The sequence below is a fragment of the Pteropus vampyrus genome, unplaced genomic scaffold (assembly GCF_000151845.1).
Source record: "Pteropus vampyrus isolate Shadow unplaced genomic scaffold, Pvam_2.0 Scaffold380, whole genome shotgun sequence".
Lineage (NCBI taxonomy): Eukaryota > Metazoa > Chordata > Mammalia > Chiroptera > Pteropodidae > Pteropus > Pteropus vampyrus.
The window spans coordinates 165,526-180,451 of record NW_011889161.1 but is presented as its reverse complement, the minus strand read 5'-3'; the positions used below and the strand labels follow the sequence as shown (position 1 = coordinate 180,451).

Below are 14,926 nucleotides of genomic sequence, written 5' to 3'. Positions count from 1 at the left end.
TGTTTCTGAATCACACTCCGGCAGCGGAGTCCTTGCTTCCCTCTTTATCAATCACTCCTCCGCTTCCCAGCGCGATTCCTCAGACAGACCACGCCGACCACAGCGGGAGGCCTGCAGGGCCCGCGACAATCTGCTCCTTTCCCAGAGCTCACGGCGCGGCCGGTGGGTCAGCTCTGACACGTGTGCAGAGCCTGAGCCACAGCCAAGCTAGTCTCGCTTCAACACGGTGAAATACACGGAAATGTGCAGACTTCAGTAACCATAACCCAAGTGCCACGGCAAGGGGCGTCAGGACGCTGCGCCACGTAGCGAAGGAGGCGACACAGCTTTCACGCTTCCAATTAAATGCAGGGCTACACTGTCAATCCGTCATGGCCAGGAGGAGATGCCCGAGCTGGGGCACAGGGCGCGCAGTGGGGGCCGGGACATGGACCCCAAGCTTGGGCAGAGGGTGCACAGTAGGGGCCGGGACATGAACCCCAAGTTGGGCAGAGGGCGCGCAGTGGTAGCTAGGACATGAACCCCAAGTCAGGCAGAGGACGCCAGGGCAGTGGGGGCCAGGACATGAACCCCAAGCTTGGGCCTTCCCTTGACGAGCAAGGGCCTCGTGTTGTCCGAGGCGCGGTGTCCTTGTCATAAACTGGAAATGCAGCCACCTCGAAGAGTCTCGCAGAGCACATCCCACGACACTCACAGCGCATGCCGGTACGGCAGCACTTGGCAAGTGGAGCTATTAGAACCCCCGCTGTGGTGCCTTCTTCAGCCATGACTGTCACGAACCTATGACCCGACAGAATTCAGGTATCTTATCCAAAAGATCATTCCAAAAAGTACCTTTCGGTTTGGTTTTCTGAAACGTTTAGTGTCTGGATGGTAAACGTCGCACATGAGAGTCTCGGCTGGCAGGCACGTCTGCTACTGCGCTGTCAGGACGTGGCAGCGGGGAGGAGGCGCTGGGCACGCAGCAGGCTCGGGGACACCCGGCCAGGACAGTGCCAGCCAGAACAGTGCCGGCCACGACCCCACGGAAAACAGGAGGCTGCCCCCTATGCCTTTATAATAGCCTTTTCTTCTTCTTCTTTCTACTTAAGTTTCAGAACTCAAAATGGGGTTTGTTACTTTTCAAAGTGTGTTTGTATCACAATCCTGGTAGCAGGCGGTTAGCCAGAGACGAAGGTCACAGCGTGTGGAAACAGTGCCTGGTTCAGACACCCGAACACCTCACCTCCCAGGTATGGTCCCTTCACGTGGAAAATAAGTCATGAACCTCCCCTGAGAACAGCACCGACCACCTGGCCCTCCGGCCCCCCTCTACTTGGCCCTCGGGCTCCCCCCAACCTGGGCCTCCAGCTCCCAGTAGGAACTCTAGCAAATGCATCTCTCCAGCTGCCGGATGGGGAGCTCATGTCCAACTACTGCAGGGCGGACTAGTACTAGCCCCCTGATTCTTTCCAGAAGGAGATGATAAAAATCACTTACACTGCACTAGCAACTTACCAGTGACAAAGTGCTTTCACACACATCGCTGCCTTTTTACTTTGGGAAGAATCTCTTAAGGCCAAAAAGAAAATGAAACACTCTGCAGTCAAATCACCAAATAAATGAGACACTGACCTCAGCTGACTCAGGAGGATGAAGCAGGGGACCGACCGGACCCTGTGGGAAGAAGGGACTCCCGAGGGCCTCGCTCCTCCCACTTACAGTGAAGAGAACGGCCGAGTTCCGGGCAAACTAAAGACAATGGTAGATGTCCCTAAAACATAACTTGAAAGTCATTTCCGAGTTCCCATGTCCAGTCACGTACAGTGACATCAACCTCTGACGCCAGACCATCCTCCTGGGCCCAGAGTGGAGTGGCTTACACTTCTAGGTGGAAAAGAAGCCGAGGACGGCCATTCTACGCCTCTGTGACCACAGCACTAAATGCCATACGACCTCACTTACGTGTGGGATCTACAGGACAAACGCACACACAAAACAGAAACAAACTCAGGTACAGAGGACACTCTGCCAGCGGCCAGATGAGATGGGGTTCGGGGGATCGCTGAAGAGGAGAAGGCTAAGATGTGTAAGTCCCAGTTATAAAAACAGACTCGGGGATGTAAAGCACGGCACAGGGACATCGTCAGAAACACTGTAAGAACTATGTGTGGTGTCAGATGGGTACTAGTCTGGGGTGATCACTTTGGAAGTTATATAAATGTCTAATCACTATGTTGTACCCTCCTGAAATTGACATGATATTGTACATCAACTATAATTGGAAAATAAAAATTTTTTTAAAACTTGCCTACAACCGCGCACTTAAACGAGAGCCACTCAAGCGCCCACTTCCCAGCCCTACACTTCCCTAGCGTCGCCACGTGTAAAACACACCTGCCGGAAATCTAAACAAAGCACGGTGAGCAGAGGCTCAGTCCAGGGCTGTCACGCAGTGAGTGCACGGTGAGCGTGCTGTAGGCTTGCTTCCACTGCTGTTCAGTACAGAAACATGATATGGTCGCCAGGGATTAAAAATCAGCCAGTCACATCTGCTCTACAAAATTCTAGAGACAGCAGCCTTCCACGATCACCTCTCACAGACGAAAACCTTGCCTTAGGGGTATCACCCTTTCAGAGAGTGATGTAACTATAACCTGTGCCCCTGAGAACAAAGCGCTCTGAGCAGCCTCGGACATGGACAGTGCCCGGGACTGCTTTGGTTAAGGTCTGAAACCATGCAAAGCGAAGTGAAGCATGGTTGTTTAAAAAAAACTCCTACTGAACATTTTACTGAAAATAATGCTTTTAATTATCCCGGGGACAAAGCAGTTCCCAATTTTCACTAAGTATTGATGTTAACAGTTACCATTATTAAAGAAATTGCTCAGCTAAACCATATGAAGTTGTCATTTTTATTGGTCTAAAATGGATGAACACTGACAGACACCTCACGTGGCCTGGCCCAGCCCTACGCCCGGGCACCAAGCAGGGTGCGCCACGTCTACGGGCTGACTAAATTCCCTTTTTAATCTAGACGCCTTACTGCAAACAGGATTACCCAGCATGCTGCGTACTGGCTGTGACACATGTTCTTCCTTCCAAATCAACTGGTCAAAAAGAAGCCTCTTCTAAGAAGCCACAGGGAACGGACACTTTTGCTTGTTTCATGAAGCCCCCAAGTGGGCACCGGGTAGTCCGTCACTGCCCACGAAGACACAGCCCAAACCATTCGGAGGAGCCTGTCACGCGCCTGAGTGACCTGCTATCGCTCTGGGCCCAGCCAGGGTCCTGGGAGACCATGTGTGACTCCTCACCTACCGAATCCACAGCTGCTCTGCAGCAGATGTCACTGTCATGGTCTTCAGATGGAGACTGGGAGCGGGTCAACGGATCTGCTCCAGACCAACGACGAGCAGGTCCGCACCCCCAGCCCACCGCCTCCCCGTCTCGGCCAGAGGCAGAGGCTCCGCTGGCTTCTCTGCTTCCACGTTGGACCTTCGTATTTTGTCAAGGAGAGCAGATCAGGCAGGTGGATGCTGGCGGGTGGGTCTCCAGGGAAACGCAGCTGTTAGCTCCAGCTGTCGGTCCTTCTTTACGTCCTTGCGTCCTGCATGTCGGGAAACCTGAACCGATCTGGGATCATTCCTTGTATTTACGACAGAAGCGGTGCGTCACGACACTTTAGCGAGTACGGAACTGCAAGGCAACCCGGCTCGAGCAGCAACCACCTGTTACTCAAGGCCAGACACAGGGCTGCGTTCCATCAGGCTCGATGACATCATCGCGGACCTGCACAGCAGGGCAGTGAGTAGCATCTTACTGTGAGCCAGGTGAGCCGACCTCTCAGGCTCACCTGGCTCACAGTAAGATGCTACTCACTGCCCTGCTCACAGCCAGCGGGAGAGAAGCCTCTCCACCGGCCTTGGGGTCTGGGTGGACCTACTTGGCTCATGCGTCCTCCTTTGGACCAGTGACTGTGGGCAGAGGGGTGCCACACACTGACTGGCTAACGCCTCGAACCTGAAGCCAGTCACTGGCAGTCACATGACTGCCTCCACCCGTAAGACTGTCCCACACACTAGTCACCTGGAGAGGGGTGACAACCCTGGTGCCTGGGCCCCGCTCCCAATCAATCACATTACAACCTCTAGACATGGAGACTCAAACTTGACTACCGAGACACGTGTGTGTGTGTGTGTGTACGTGTGTGTGTGTGTGTGTGCATGCACACTTTTCTTCCCACCCCCCAAAAGCCCTAACAGCATTTGGGACCCTTTCCCAAAATGCTACGAGCCACTAAAGGGAGAGCAGAGGCTCAGACAGTTAGACACGAGGAAGAGACGACGGGGTGACTGGCACCCGCAGTGCCAAAGACACACACACAGCCGAGCAGGGAAGAAAGGCGGTGTGGCTCCTGATCCAGGCTGCAACGGGCTCAGGAGTGCTGTCACTCTCAGCAGCTTCTAGTGACAGTCCTACGTCGTGCAAAGTAGGGATGATGATCTTAGACTCTCGGAGTGCCGTGAGCTGACTCCACCGCAGCAGATGACCTTGAGGAATCCTGTAAGCCGCACGAAAAGCACAGGCGCCTTCCCGGATTAACTGGGGGGTGGCGTGAGGTCCCTGCTTTCTGTGCTGCTCCTGGGTTGAAGTCATGGTGGCCGCCTGGTGCTCTGCACACACGTCTGTGGCCTGGTGGGACACTCTGTCTGGGAAGGTGCTCGGGCTGTGTACCTTCCATTTCCAGCCAGGACCCCTTCTGAAACATATGACCTTGGGACACGAAAGTTTTGTCAACAATTTTAGCACGTAAAATGTTATATTTATGTCCAAGAAATATAACTCAACAAGTATCTGATAAATGCTAACTCCCTGATCTTCATCTCCTAAAAGGTTTCTTTTGACTTCTGAATAAAACCAGCTCCTAAGATGTTACATAACTAATGTCATCAGTAGAATGTGTTCACAGCTGAAAGGCTTACAAATCAAATGGAAAATTTCATTAGCTGTGGTTTAATGATCTTAAGAAGAAAAACCCTAAGCACCGGATCTCTCATCAGTGAGTTCATGAAAAATACTCTCTTTTTTCAAAGAATGTAGAATTCATACAGAAAAAATGTTTATAAAAATTGTTCTAATACTTGTGGCCTATACTAAGACAAACCACAAAAAATAAATCACATATCATTTTATTAACCTATTTTTATGCCCGAAGTCACCATTTAAAGATGACGTGTAGGAAAAAGTAATTCCTAGCCCAAGAAAATGTTAAAGTCACAGCGTGTTTTAAAGTAAGACATATTAATCCTTTTTAAGAAAATTAAGATTCTTTTTATTAGTAATTTCCAGCTTCACTATACTGTGGTCAAAGAAGATAGTCCGTATGATTCTGATCATCTAAAATTTGTTGAGACTTTCTTTATAGCCCAGAAAGTGGGTCACTTTTGTAAATGTTCCATGTGTGCCTGAAACAGAGCCAGCTGACCGCTCCATGCTTCCAGTGGGGCAAATCCGTCAACTGCGTTTTATGAGTCACTCAGGCCCTTACTGAGAGTGTGGACTTTTTAGCTACCAAGTACTGAGCAAAGTATGCTAAAAACATCCCCGATCACGGGTAAGAGGGAGGAGGTCAATGAATTTCATCTTATAGTATTTTCGATCTTTGTTTCTTTTCAGATTATATGAAGAAGTATACATCATATTTAAGTTTAGAACCATTACATACTTCTGGTGAATTGCTGAGAATCTGCCTGGTACGTTTTTCCTTTTATTCTCCTTTATGCATTCTTAAGTTTTAGATGGCTCTCTTACAAACAACATATAACTGGATCATTGTTTTCATTCAATCTGACATTGCTGTCTTTTAAATGGGTCGTTTAGTCCATTTATAGTCATCGTAACCGCACGTGTATTTACTGCATCCATCGTATTTTTTCGTTTTTATTTTTCTCTCATCTTTTGAATTATTTTCACATCCCGTTTTAGTCTATTAATGTTATAGGTGTATTACATTACCTGTATCTCATACTCTCCATCTGAGACCACACTCCAGAAGCATACCTTTAGAATCCTCTACTGGGAAGGTCTACTGGTGACAGATCCAATTTTTGTCTGTATGTCTTTATTTCGTTCTTGTTCTTCAGAGGTATTTGTTGGAGGGAAGGAGGCATACAAACTCAGACTGACAGCGATTTTCTCTCAGCTTTAAGAGATTGCATTGTTGCTGTTAAGGCAGCAGTCCCCAAACTTTGTGGCACCAGGGACAGTGCTCTGATGAGAATCTGATGCCTGAGGATGAGGCAGAGCTGAGGTGGTGATGCCAGCGCTGGGGAGCGGCTGCAGATGCAGACGAAGCTTCTCTCACTCCCTGGCCGCTCACCTCCTGCTATGCGGCCAGGTTCCTAACAGGCCATGGACCAGGACCGGTCCTCAGCCTGGGGGCTAGGGACCCCTGTGTTAAGGTGTCAACTATCACTCTAAGTGTCATTCCTTTGAAGGTATACGGATTTTCTGTCTGCTTCTAAGAGCTTCTCTATCTTTAACATTCTGTAGTTTGCATTACTGTGTTTCTAGGCGTAGGTTTCATTTATCCTGTTTACAATTAGGTAGACTTCTCGAATTAAGTAAACAAGTTTGGGGAACTTCTTGGCCATTACCTCGTCGAATCACCCTCTCCTTTTCCCAGAACTCTGATCGGTCATATGTTAAGTCCTTGGTCTCTCCTCCATGTCGTTTAGCGGCTCTTAGTTTCTGTCCCTCTGCTTCATTCCAGACACGTTCTTCAACTCTGTACCAATTTAATCATCTCTTCGACTATGTATAATCTGCTGTTAAAGCGGTGTAAGAAATTTATCATTGCGATCATTATATTGTTCACTTCCAGAAATAATATTTGATCCCTCTTTAGATTTGTGTAGTTATTTCTATAATCTCTTACTCTTTACTCCTATATTAATCCCTTCTTTCATTTCTCTAAACATTTTGAATGTCCTTATTTTACGTTGGTCTGATAATTTTTCTAAGGTATAGCCTGATGACACAAATCTGTTATTTCACAAATGTTTCCCATGCTTTTTGTGATTCTTAATATGTGAACTCAACTTCCTGAAACCTTATTTGCAAGAATTCTTTAAGGACCTGGTTGAGGTCAAAGAATCCTCCAGAAAGGATCTGCATGGTTCTCTAAATGGGGACCGCCCAGGCAGTTTGAATTAAGGCTTCTACGCTGCGTGAAAACCAGCCTACGGTGATTAATTCTCAGAGTTCTCAGAGGGGACTTTTCTTCCACTCTGTTCAGCACCAAAGGTCAAAACAGATGGCTTCCTGCAGTCCCCGAGGCTGGGGGAGTGCCTTCAGTTTACCTTTACGCTGCTGGTAAATACCTGTGGGGCCCCCTGTTAGGTGACTCAACTGGGATGCGATCTGAGCTTTGATTCCTGTTCTACCCCCTCTCCCCCACCTCCTTGAGGCCATGGAAACTGAAGGTCAAGTCTGAGAGCCGCCCTCAAAGCCGCTGCCCGCCTGGTTCTCTGCTGGCCTCTCTGGCACTCCACTCTCACTTTGGGTTTGTGCTCTGGGTACAACTACTCTTTTTCTAGCTCAGAGGAACATTCTGGCTGTTTTCAGAAGCGGAGCTGGTCCGGGATCTAACCCATCATATCTCTGGCCCCGGTTTATGGCCTGTGAGTGTGGACTGCAGGCGATCCGCACGAGGCTACAGAGAGGACGGCGGCGCAAAACCAGGTGGCAGCAGCTGATGGCGGTCACTGGACACGGTCTGACGCAGGGCGCCAGGATTTCCCAGCAGACTGGATGTGGGTGTGACAGAACAAGGAGACGAGAACCCCTCGCAGTGTTTCAAAGGCCTGAGACATGAGAAGGGGTAGCGGTGCCGGGAACTGAGGCTGGGACGGCCACAGGCAGAGTGTCGTGCGGGGCAGGGCTGGGCCGGAACGCACGGAGTCCAAACGTCTGGCAGACGTCCACGTGGAGGCGGCAGGTGGATAGCTGGGTACGCGAGTCTGCAGTTCGGGAGCGAGGTCTGGGCTGGGGACACAGATCTAGTAGAACTGATCAATGTTTCATATGACACAGACAAGCCAGATACATGCAACATGGGACGCGAACGCCCGCGTGCTACTTGACACTGTCGACGTGGGTAAGAAAGGCAGCACTGCTGTAAGAGTCACCACAGCACTCATTTGCACTAACGGTTATACAACACGTGGTCACCATGCCAACGCACTCTGTCCTCCTCAGCTATTGGCTGGAGTTCTTTGCCAGTTCTGCGGTTTAAGAGGAATGTGAGGAATCTGGAGAACGCCTGGGAAAAAGCCAGCCACACGGCTGGACAAAGGGAAGGAAAACGGTACCCAGCAAAGATTCCAGGAAACGGGAGGATTAGTGCGGGTGGTTAACGGCAGCTGGTCCTGTGGCTCCGGGTCAGGGAAATCGGATCCTTGGGAGCGGCTTGCCACCTTTCGGCCAAACGAAACAGAAGGGAACGAGCTTCGTTCTGGCATGAGAGACTCAGATTAGAAACCATCGGGGAACCGACACCTACTCGGCACCTACTACCTGAGGTGCTGGCCCAGGCGCTCCTGCGTTTTAACAAACATTAAGACTTTCGAGGTAGAAACACGCCTTGATGTATGTGCAGACCCGTCAGGACAGAGGGACCCTGGGCGGAGAGCTCGGTCCCCGAGGAGAAGAGCTGCGGTTTCAGTCGTAGGTAACAAATCCAAAGTCCCTGCTCCTTAAAACAGATCGACTTTCCCAGTGGGAAGATCGATACAAGCAAGAACGGATTATCGAGAGAAGAAAGGAAATCTTTTTTCCTACACCTTTTGAACATTAGAAGAGCGTTTTATTTGTCCAGAATAAGCCAGTTTTCAAATTCTCTCCCCGTCCTAAACAATCTTATAAACTAGGATCCTAAAAACGATCACACCAGTGGCTCCAAGCACCACGAAGCGCGTCTTATTTTGCGGGAAACAATATTTGCTCTTATTCTGCTGTTCTGTAGTAAAAGACATATTGACCTTCCCAAAATATACACCAAAATAGAACAAATTTCAATTTTTCAGTTAAGGCCATTTCACACACGATTCACGGGTCAAACATCCTGGGCCTGACGGACTTTTTTTGTTTGACTGTAATAACAAATAATGCAAGATACCAAGTAAGAGCACTTGCAAAAGACTTTAGAGTTTGGGCTGTGCTCACTGTGTCAAAAAAACCATAATCATCTTCACTGACAAGAAAGCCTGGCACCCCAGTGGCAACAAGTTGATCTGAGTCACCCCCCACCCCCTGCTGTGCACGACCAGGCTTAAGCAGAAACAGCCCACCTAGCCAAAGAGCACCTCCTACGGTGACCGGCAAGACAGCAGCTCCCGGGGTACTTGCTACCTGGGGAGCTGTATAAATCATGATGAAATGCGTAACAGTTTTCACTCAGCTCAGAGAACTCCTGGGGTACAGAGTTGGAAGGGACCCCGGAGAACAGTCAGCCTCAGGCCCTCTTTTTATGAGAAAACAAACAACTGGGGTACAGGAGGCGCTGAGGACCCCGGCTGTGAGCCAGCTGGAACGGAGGATGGGTGGCCTCAGAGGCCAAGCCCAGCAGGACGTAGAGGCAAGTACAGCTGAGAAGTCCCCAGGGACGAAGGCATTTCCTGTGTGCGGAGAAGCAGCCCAGGAGATGGGACCTGGAGCCCAACGGTCAAGGTCCCCACTAGTTGCTGTATAACTCTAAGCAAATTACGTCACCTCTGTGTGTCTCCAATTCTTTATAACCAAAAGCACAATATTTACTTTATAAGCGTATTTAAAGAAATAAATCTGTGAATACATGTAAAGCACTTAAAACAGTGGCCAGCACTCAGAAAGTAGCAGGTGTTCGGGGAGGAGGGGCAGAATGGGGAGGAGACTAAGAAGTGTGACCTTCCAGTTATAAACTAAGTTGTGGGTGCAGGGTGCAGCACAGGCAAGGGAGTCAGTGACATGCCATTAACTATGTGCGCTGACAGACGGTGACCGGACTCTGCGCTGAACACTTTGTAAGGTGCGTAAACACTGCATCACTATGCTGTACACCTGAAACCAATATAACACTATGTCTGTTATAATTAAAAACAAATTAATTTTCTAAAAAGAAAGTAAAAAAATGGTAGTAGGCATTCATATTTAATTAGCCTGTCCCTCTTATCATCCCTGTGTCCCTCTAACGGGCATTGTCCGCTTGTATATAGCCCGTGACAACCAGCCTGAACAGTAACCCTCACGGGTCAAGTCCAGGACCCATGTCTGATGTACGGGTCTGTTCGCATTCTCAGGAGAAATAAGCCGTCGGGTCACGTCTCAACACTGATGGGAAGGGTTAGCGCGCAGTGTGAGCACAGGCCCCCTCGGCCTGCCCGTAAACCGCAGACGGTCTGAGGTTTTTCCCGAGGTGCAAGCTAACAAGTCGGCACGCTACTGAGCCGTGGGTGCTGGTGCGAGACACGCGACTTCTGAATCCGAGACAAACGCTTGCTCACTCGACAGCGGCAGCCGTACCTAAGGAGCTGGTCTCTGTGTCGGTTCAACGACACCCAGCTCCACGGGGCTGAGCACAAGCCGTGGGCTGCACTGCAGAAGTGGAAGCTCGAGCTCGGGGACCCCGAATCTTCCATAATGGGCAGTAGGCCCGTCCGACCTCTGCCCCGGAGGAAAGCGTTACCCTTCCTGCGTGAGTATAAACAAACCCCCTCTTTGCTCTGGAGAGACACAGGCTCTCGATCCCCTGACGGTGTTCACTACGCAAGGAGAGCCCGGAACGAAGGAGGTCCGCACCTCTGCTCTGGATGCGAACAAACAGGAGAGACCCATGTCTCCCAACGGCAGCTAGATAAACGGACAGGGCACTGTGTTCAGGGATTGGAAGACTCGGTATTGCTAAAATGTCGATTCTCCCCAAAATGAACTGTCGCTTTAACACAACCCCAATAAAAATCCCAACGGGATTTTTTTTTTTTGGTAGAAAGTGACAAGCTGATTCTCAAATTCACATGGAACTGCAAAAGACTTAGAAACAGCACAAACTACATTGAGAAATGAGAATGAAATCGGAAGATTTATACTACCTGACTTCAAAATTTAAAATAAAGTATGTTATCGACATAACGATATGAAAATGGAGCAGTGGAACAGAACATAGGTCCGAAAACTACACTCTCACATATGCTGTCATTTTATTTTCAACAAAGTCAAAGGCAATTTGGCAGAGAAGAGTCTTCAAAACAAATGGTGTTAGAGCAAGACAGCTGAATACAAGGAAAAAAAGAACTTTGACTCATACCTCCCGCCACATACGAACATGAACTCAAAATGGATGCAGAACTAATGCAAAATGCAAAACTATAAAACTACTAGAAGAAAATGCACTAAAAAAAGTCTTTGTGATCTTGAGGTAGGCAAAGATTTCAACACCAAAAGCACGATTCAAAGACTGATAAACAAACAAAATTCAGAAATTCTGTCTTTCAAAGATGTTCTTAAGAGAATGAAAAGAAAGTGACAGACTGGGAGAAAACATGTGCCAGCTACACCTCTGACAAACGATCCGCACGCGCAACGTAAAGGACTCTCAACGCCCAACAAGAACACAGCTGTTTCTAAAAGAGCAAAAGATATGAACAGACGCTTCATCGAAGAAGAAATATGGGTGACAAATCAGCACACGAAAAGATGCTGAAGTCATCGGTAATAACGGAAGTGCAAGCTGAGCCCGCAGTGAGGTCTGACCGGTCTGACTGGCGTGTGCCCGGAACTAACGCTGCGGCTGAAGAGGACGCGTGCGGCCGGAGCCACCGCACCGCGGGGAGAGGGTGGCCTCCCGGGAAACCGTCTGGCCATCTCAGGAAAACTGACAGACACCTACATGCGACCCAGACGCTCCACTCCTAGGAAGCTACCCAACAAATGAAAGCTCATGTCTACGCAAAGGTTAAACAGAAACATGCCCAGCGGCTTCACTGTAACAGACCAAACCCCCCTCCGCTGCTGAACAGACGAACTGTGGTACGTCCACACAGCAGGACAGCATTTAGCAATACAAAGGGATGAACTGTTAATACACACAGCACCACGAATGGATCGCAAGCTAATTATGTGAGAGAAAGAGGCTAGGCAAAAAAATGACACAAAACATATGACTCTGTTGATAGAAAACTGAGGAAATGGGAAATAATCTGCAGAGCGGACAAGAAGGTGAGCGGCCAAAGGAGGGAGCACCAGGCGCCACCTGGCATGCTGGTGGCTTTACAGGTGCATGCTTAAGTCAAAGCTGGCAACTGTTTGCCTTAAACGTGTGCAACTTATTGCATGTCAATCATACCTCAAAAAACCTAGTACGAAAAGTAAGCACCACGTGGAATGGAAGCTCAAAAACAGATCTACCTAATTATGAAAAAGTAAGGAAAGTCGATTTTTTTGTACACTTGAGTGAAATACGTACCTACTAAACACACACTGTTAGAAATTATGATGAGCAGACTGGTGCAGAAATTCAGATGAAATGAGCGGTAGGGAGAAGAGGAAGGGAAACAGCAGGATAGCTTTTATTTCAAAGAAAGCAAAGGTGCACACTGTGTTTCGGAGGTGCGGGATCTCAGACCTCCTCCCCTCCCCCCACCGCCCGCTGTACCCCTGCGACTGCACCGCTCTCCGGGGTGCAGACAGCACCTCCCGCACTGTCCTGCTCTCAGGGGAAGGGTCAGGTCAATGGCAGCTACCAGCTGTTTCATAATTTTTCTTTGTGTTGCAGAATCATAACTAAACTGAAAGCGACACGTCAGAGACAAAACTAGAAATCATTTGAAATCTTAAGAAACGGTAATGTCTGGGGACAAACGATCTGCATGCGGAATGTAAAGGCCCCCAAGTTCGAACCATCACTACCCCCGTCGGCCGCAGGGGAGCTGTGCGGCGACCCCTCCTTACCACTCAGAAGCCACCACAGCAGAGGGATGAAGCCCGGGCTCTCGCTGATGTACCGCAGGCCCTTCAGGTTGATGCTCACGTTGTACAGGGCCATCAGCAGTAACCTGCAAGGCAAAGGAGGCACGCTGAGGCGAGGCCCTCTGCCCGCGCCGCCCCGCACGGCTCCTGGCGACTGGCCCTCCGTACCTGCCGGTCACCGTCCAGTCTACTGTCTGGCTGACGGCAACGGCGAGCACAGGGCGTGTGAAACAGCCCCGGCTCTGCGAGGCCGGGGAAGACGGGAGCCTCCAGCACCCGTGCCACGGCCGCATGCACAGGGAGCCGCACGCGCCGCGTCTACAGAGGCGCTTCTTCTGTAGCCGAGCTGCGTTTGTACATGGGCCACCCTCCATTCGTGAGAGCACCGCGCGCTCAAAGGTCCGCTCGGCTGTTTAAAATGTGGTCCTGTCTCACCCGGTCAGGCGACAAGCCTGCTCGGCCTGTAGCACGAGGCCTGAGGAGCGCCCGGCCACGGCCACCCCTCACAGCTGGCAGCACGGGACCGGGTGAAGTGGGGTGTCTTGGGGGTCCTGGGAACTGACCATGCCGGCAAGGCGGCCTGCTGGGAAACCACAGAACTGGTTTGTGACAATACTGCAGAACACCGAGACCCTAAAAAGCCCCCGTTTCGAAGCAATGAGAAAAGGCTACGTGAATATTTTGCAGACCCTTAAAAGAACAGACGAGCTTTCCAGAAAGGAAGGGGAAACATGGCTGGTCAGGCACTGAGTGAGAGCGCGAGCCGGGGAGAGGACGGGTTCCAGAAGCACAGAGCTCAAGTGTCAGTGGCTTCGTGCGCACAGACAGAAGGAAAGGCCGCAGACCCACACGAGACGGACTCGGGTCCGACTCCTGCGGACAGCCAAGAAAAGTGAGCTTTCAAGGCTGGCATAAGTGTCTAACTTCTTACAGCCCGAAAACCCACGAGCCAGGACCTGGGACACACAGAGCAGACCAGGGACAGGAGCGCCGCCGGCTGCCTGGCCAAAGCAAACAAAACTGTCTCTCAAAGGACAGGCCCCTCGACCCAGTATCCAGAGAAGCCTCCCAAACACAGTGCTCACGAATGCGCGCTCATGGCGAAAACCGCAAAACCCACGAAAAACACCATCGTAAGAAACAGCACAAAGAGCCAACGAAAGCCAGAACAAAAGAAACCAAGTATCAATGGCACAATAGCAGTGGAGCTGTTTACTAGGTATAAAGAATTCAAAAAGAAATTACAAACACGATCAAGGACCTGCCGAGTGTTATAATGACCAGACGCTTCAAAGGGAACCGGCTAAGAACACAGAACACCAGAAACCACGACAGTCAGACTGTAAGCTCCAGGGCAGGCGACACGGGAAGAGGAGAAACGGCAGAGAGCGGAGCCAGAGAAAGGGCAGCGACCTCGGCGAGCTGGGCAGGAGGCGGCGCGGCGAGGCCGAGGCCGAGGCCGACACCAGCACCAGCACCAGGGCCGCAGGGGAGCATGCCGGACCCAGCGGGCCGCGTGGCTCTGCACTTGCCTGGGAGCCCTGGGGACAGTGGGGGCCGGCACAGCCCGGAGCTAGCATAGGCCCGGATGTTGGCCAGAGAGGGGGAGCCAGGGAGAGCGAGCTTCCTGCGAGGAGGGGCATCAGCTCTCCCCAGGGAGTGACGGGGGTGCAGAGTCCGCAGCATGTCTTCGGCTGCATCAGCACACGACCGAGCCTCCATTTAACCTGCAGAGCCACCTGGGGTGAGCAGGGAAGGAATTTGTTTGGGGCGCAAGGCTAAGTGGTGCCAAAATGCTCAGTAACCAAGATTTTTAAACAGATTGCAATGCAAAATGTGTAAAAATCAAAACTACTGCGAAAATCCTGTCGTAGACAATATGTCAACATTTTAAATAAAGATGGGAGAGTAACAGTGCCACCCGGGACACAGGGAAGCCCGC

The 14,926-nt window shown here is 50.4% G+C and overlaps 1 protein-coding gene and 1 long non-coding RNA gene across 2 annotated transcripts in view; one reads left to right on the top strand and one right to left on the bottom strand.

The window, feature by feature from the left end:
- The window catches only part of HSF2BP (heat shock transcription factor 2 binding protein), a 127,479-nt gene that overhangs the window by 71,995 nt on the left and 40,558 nt on the right, over positions 1-14,926 (bottom strand). Inside the window, exon 6 of the mRNA XM_023523174.1 lies at positions 12,967-13,070. Coding sequence (XP_023378942.1) covers positions 12,967-13,070 — 104 coding nt within the window. The remainder of the gene's footprint in view (positions 1-12,966; positions 13,071-14,926) is intronic.
- On the top strand, positions 5,297-8,105 carry LOC111731518. Its single transcript, XR_002777179.1, has 2 exons — positions 5,297-5,735; positions 7,609-8,105. It is a non-coding gene; the product is annotated as an uncharacterized LOC111731518 (long non-coding RNA).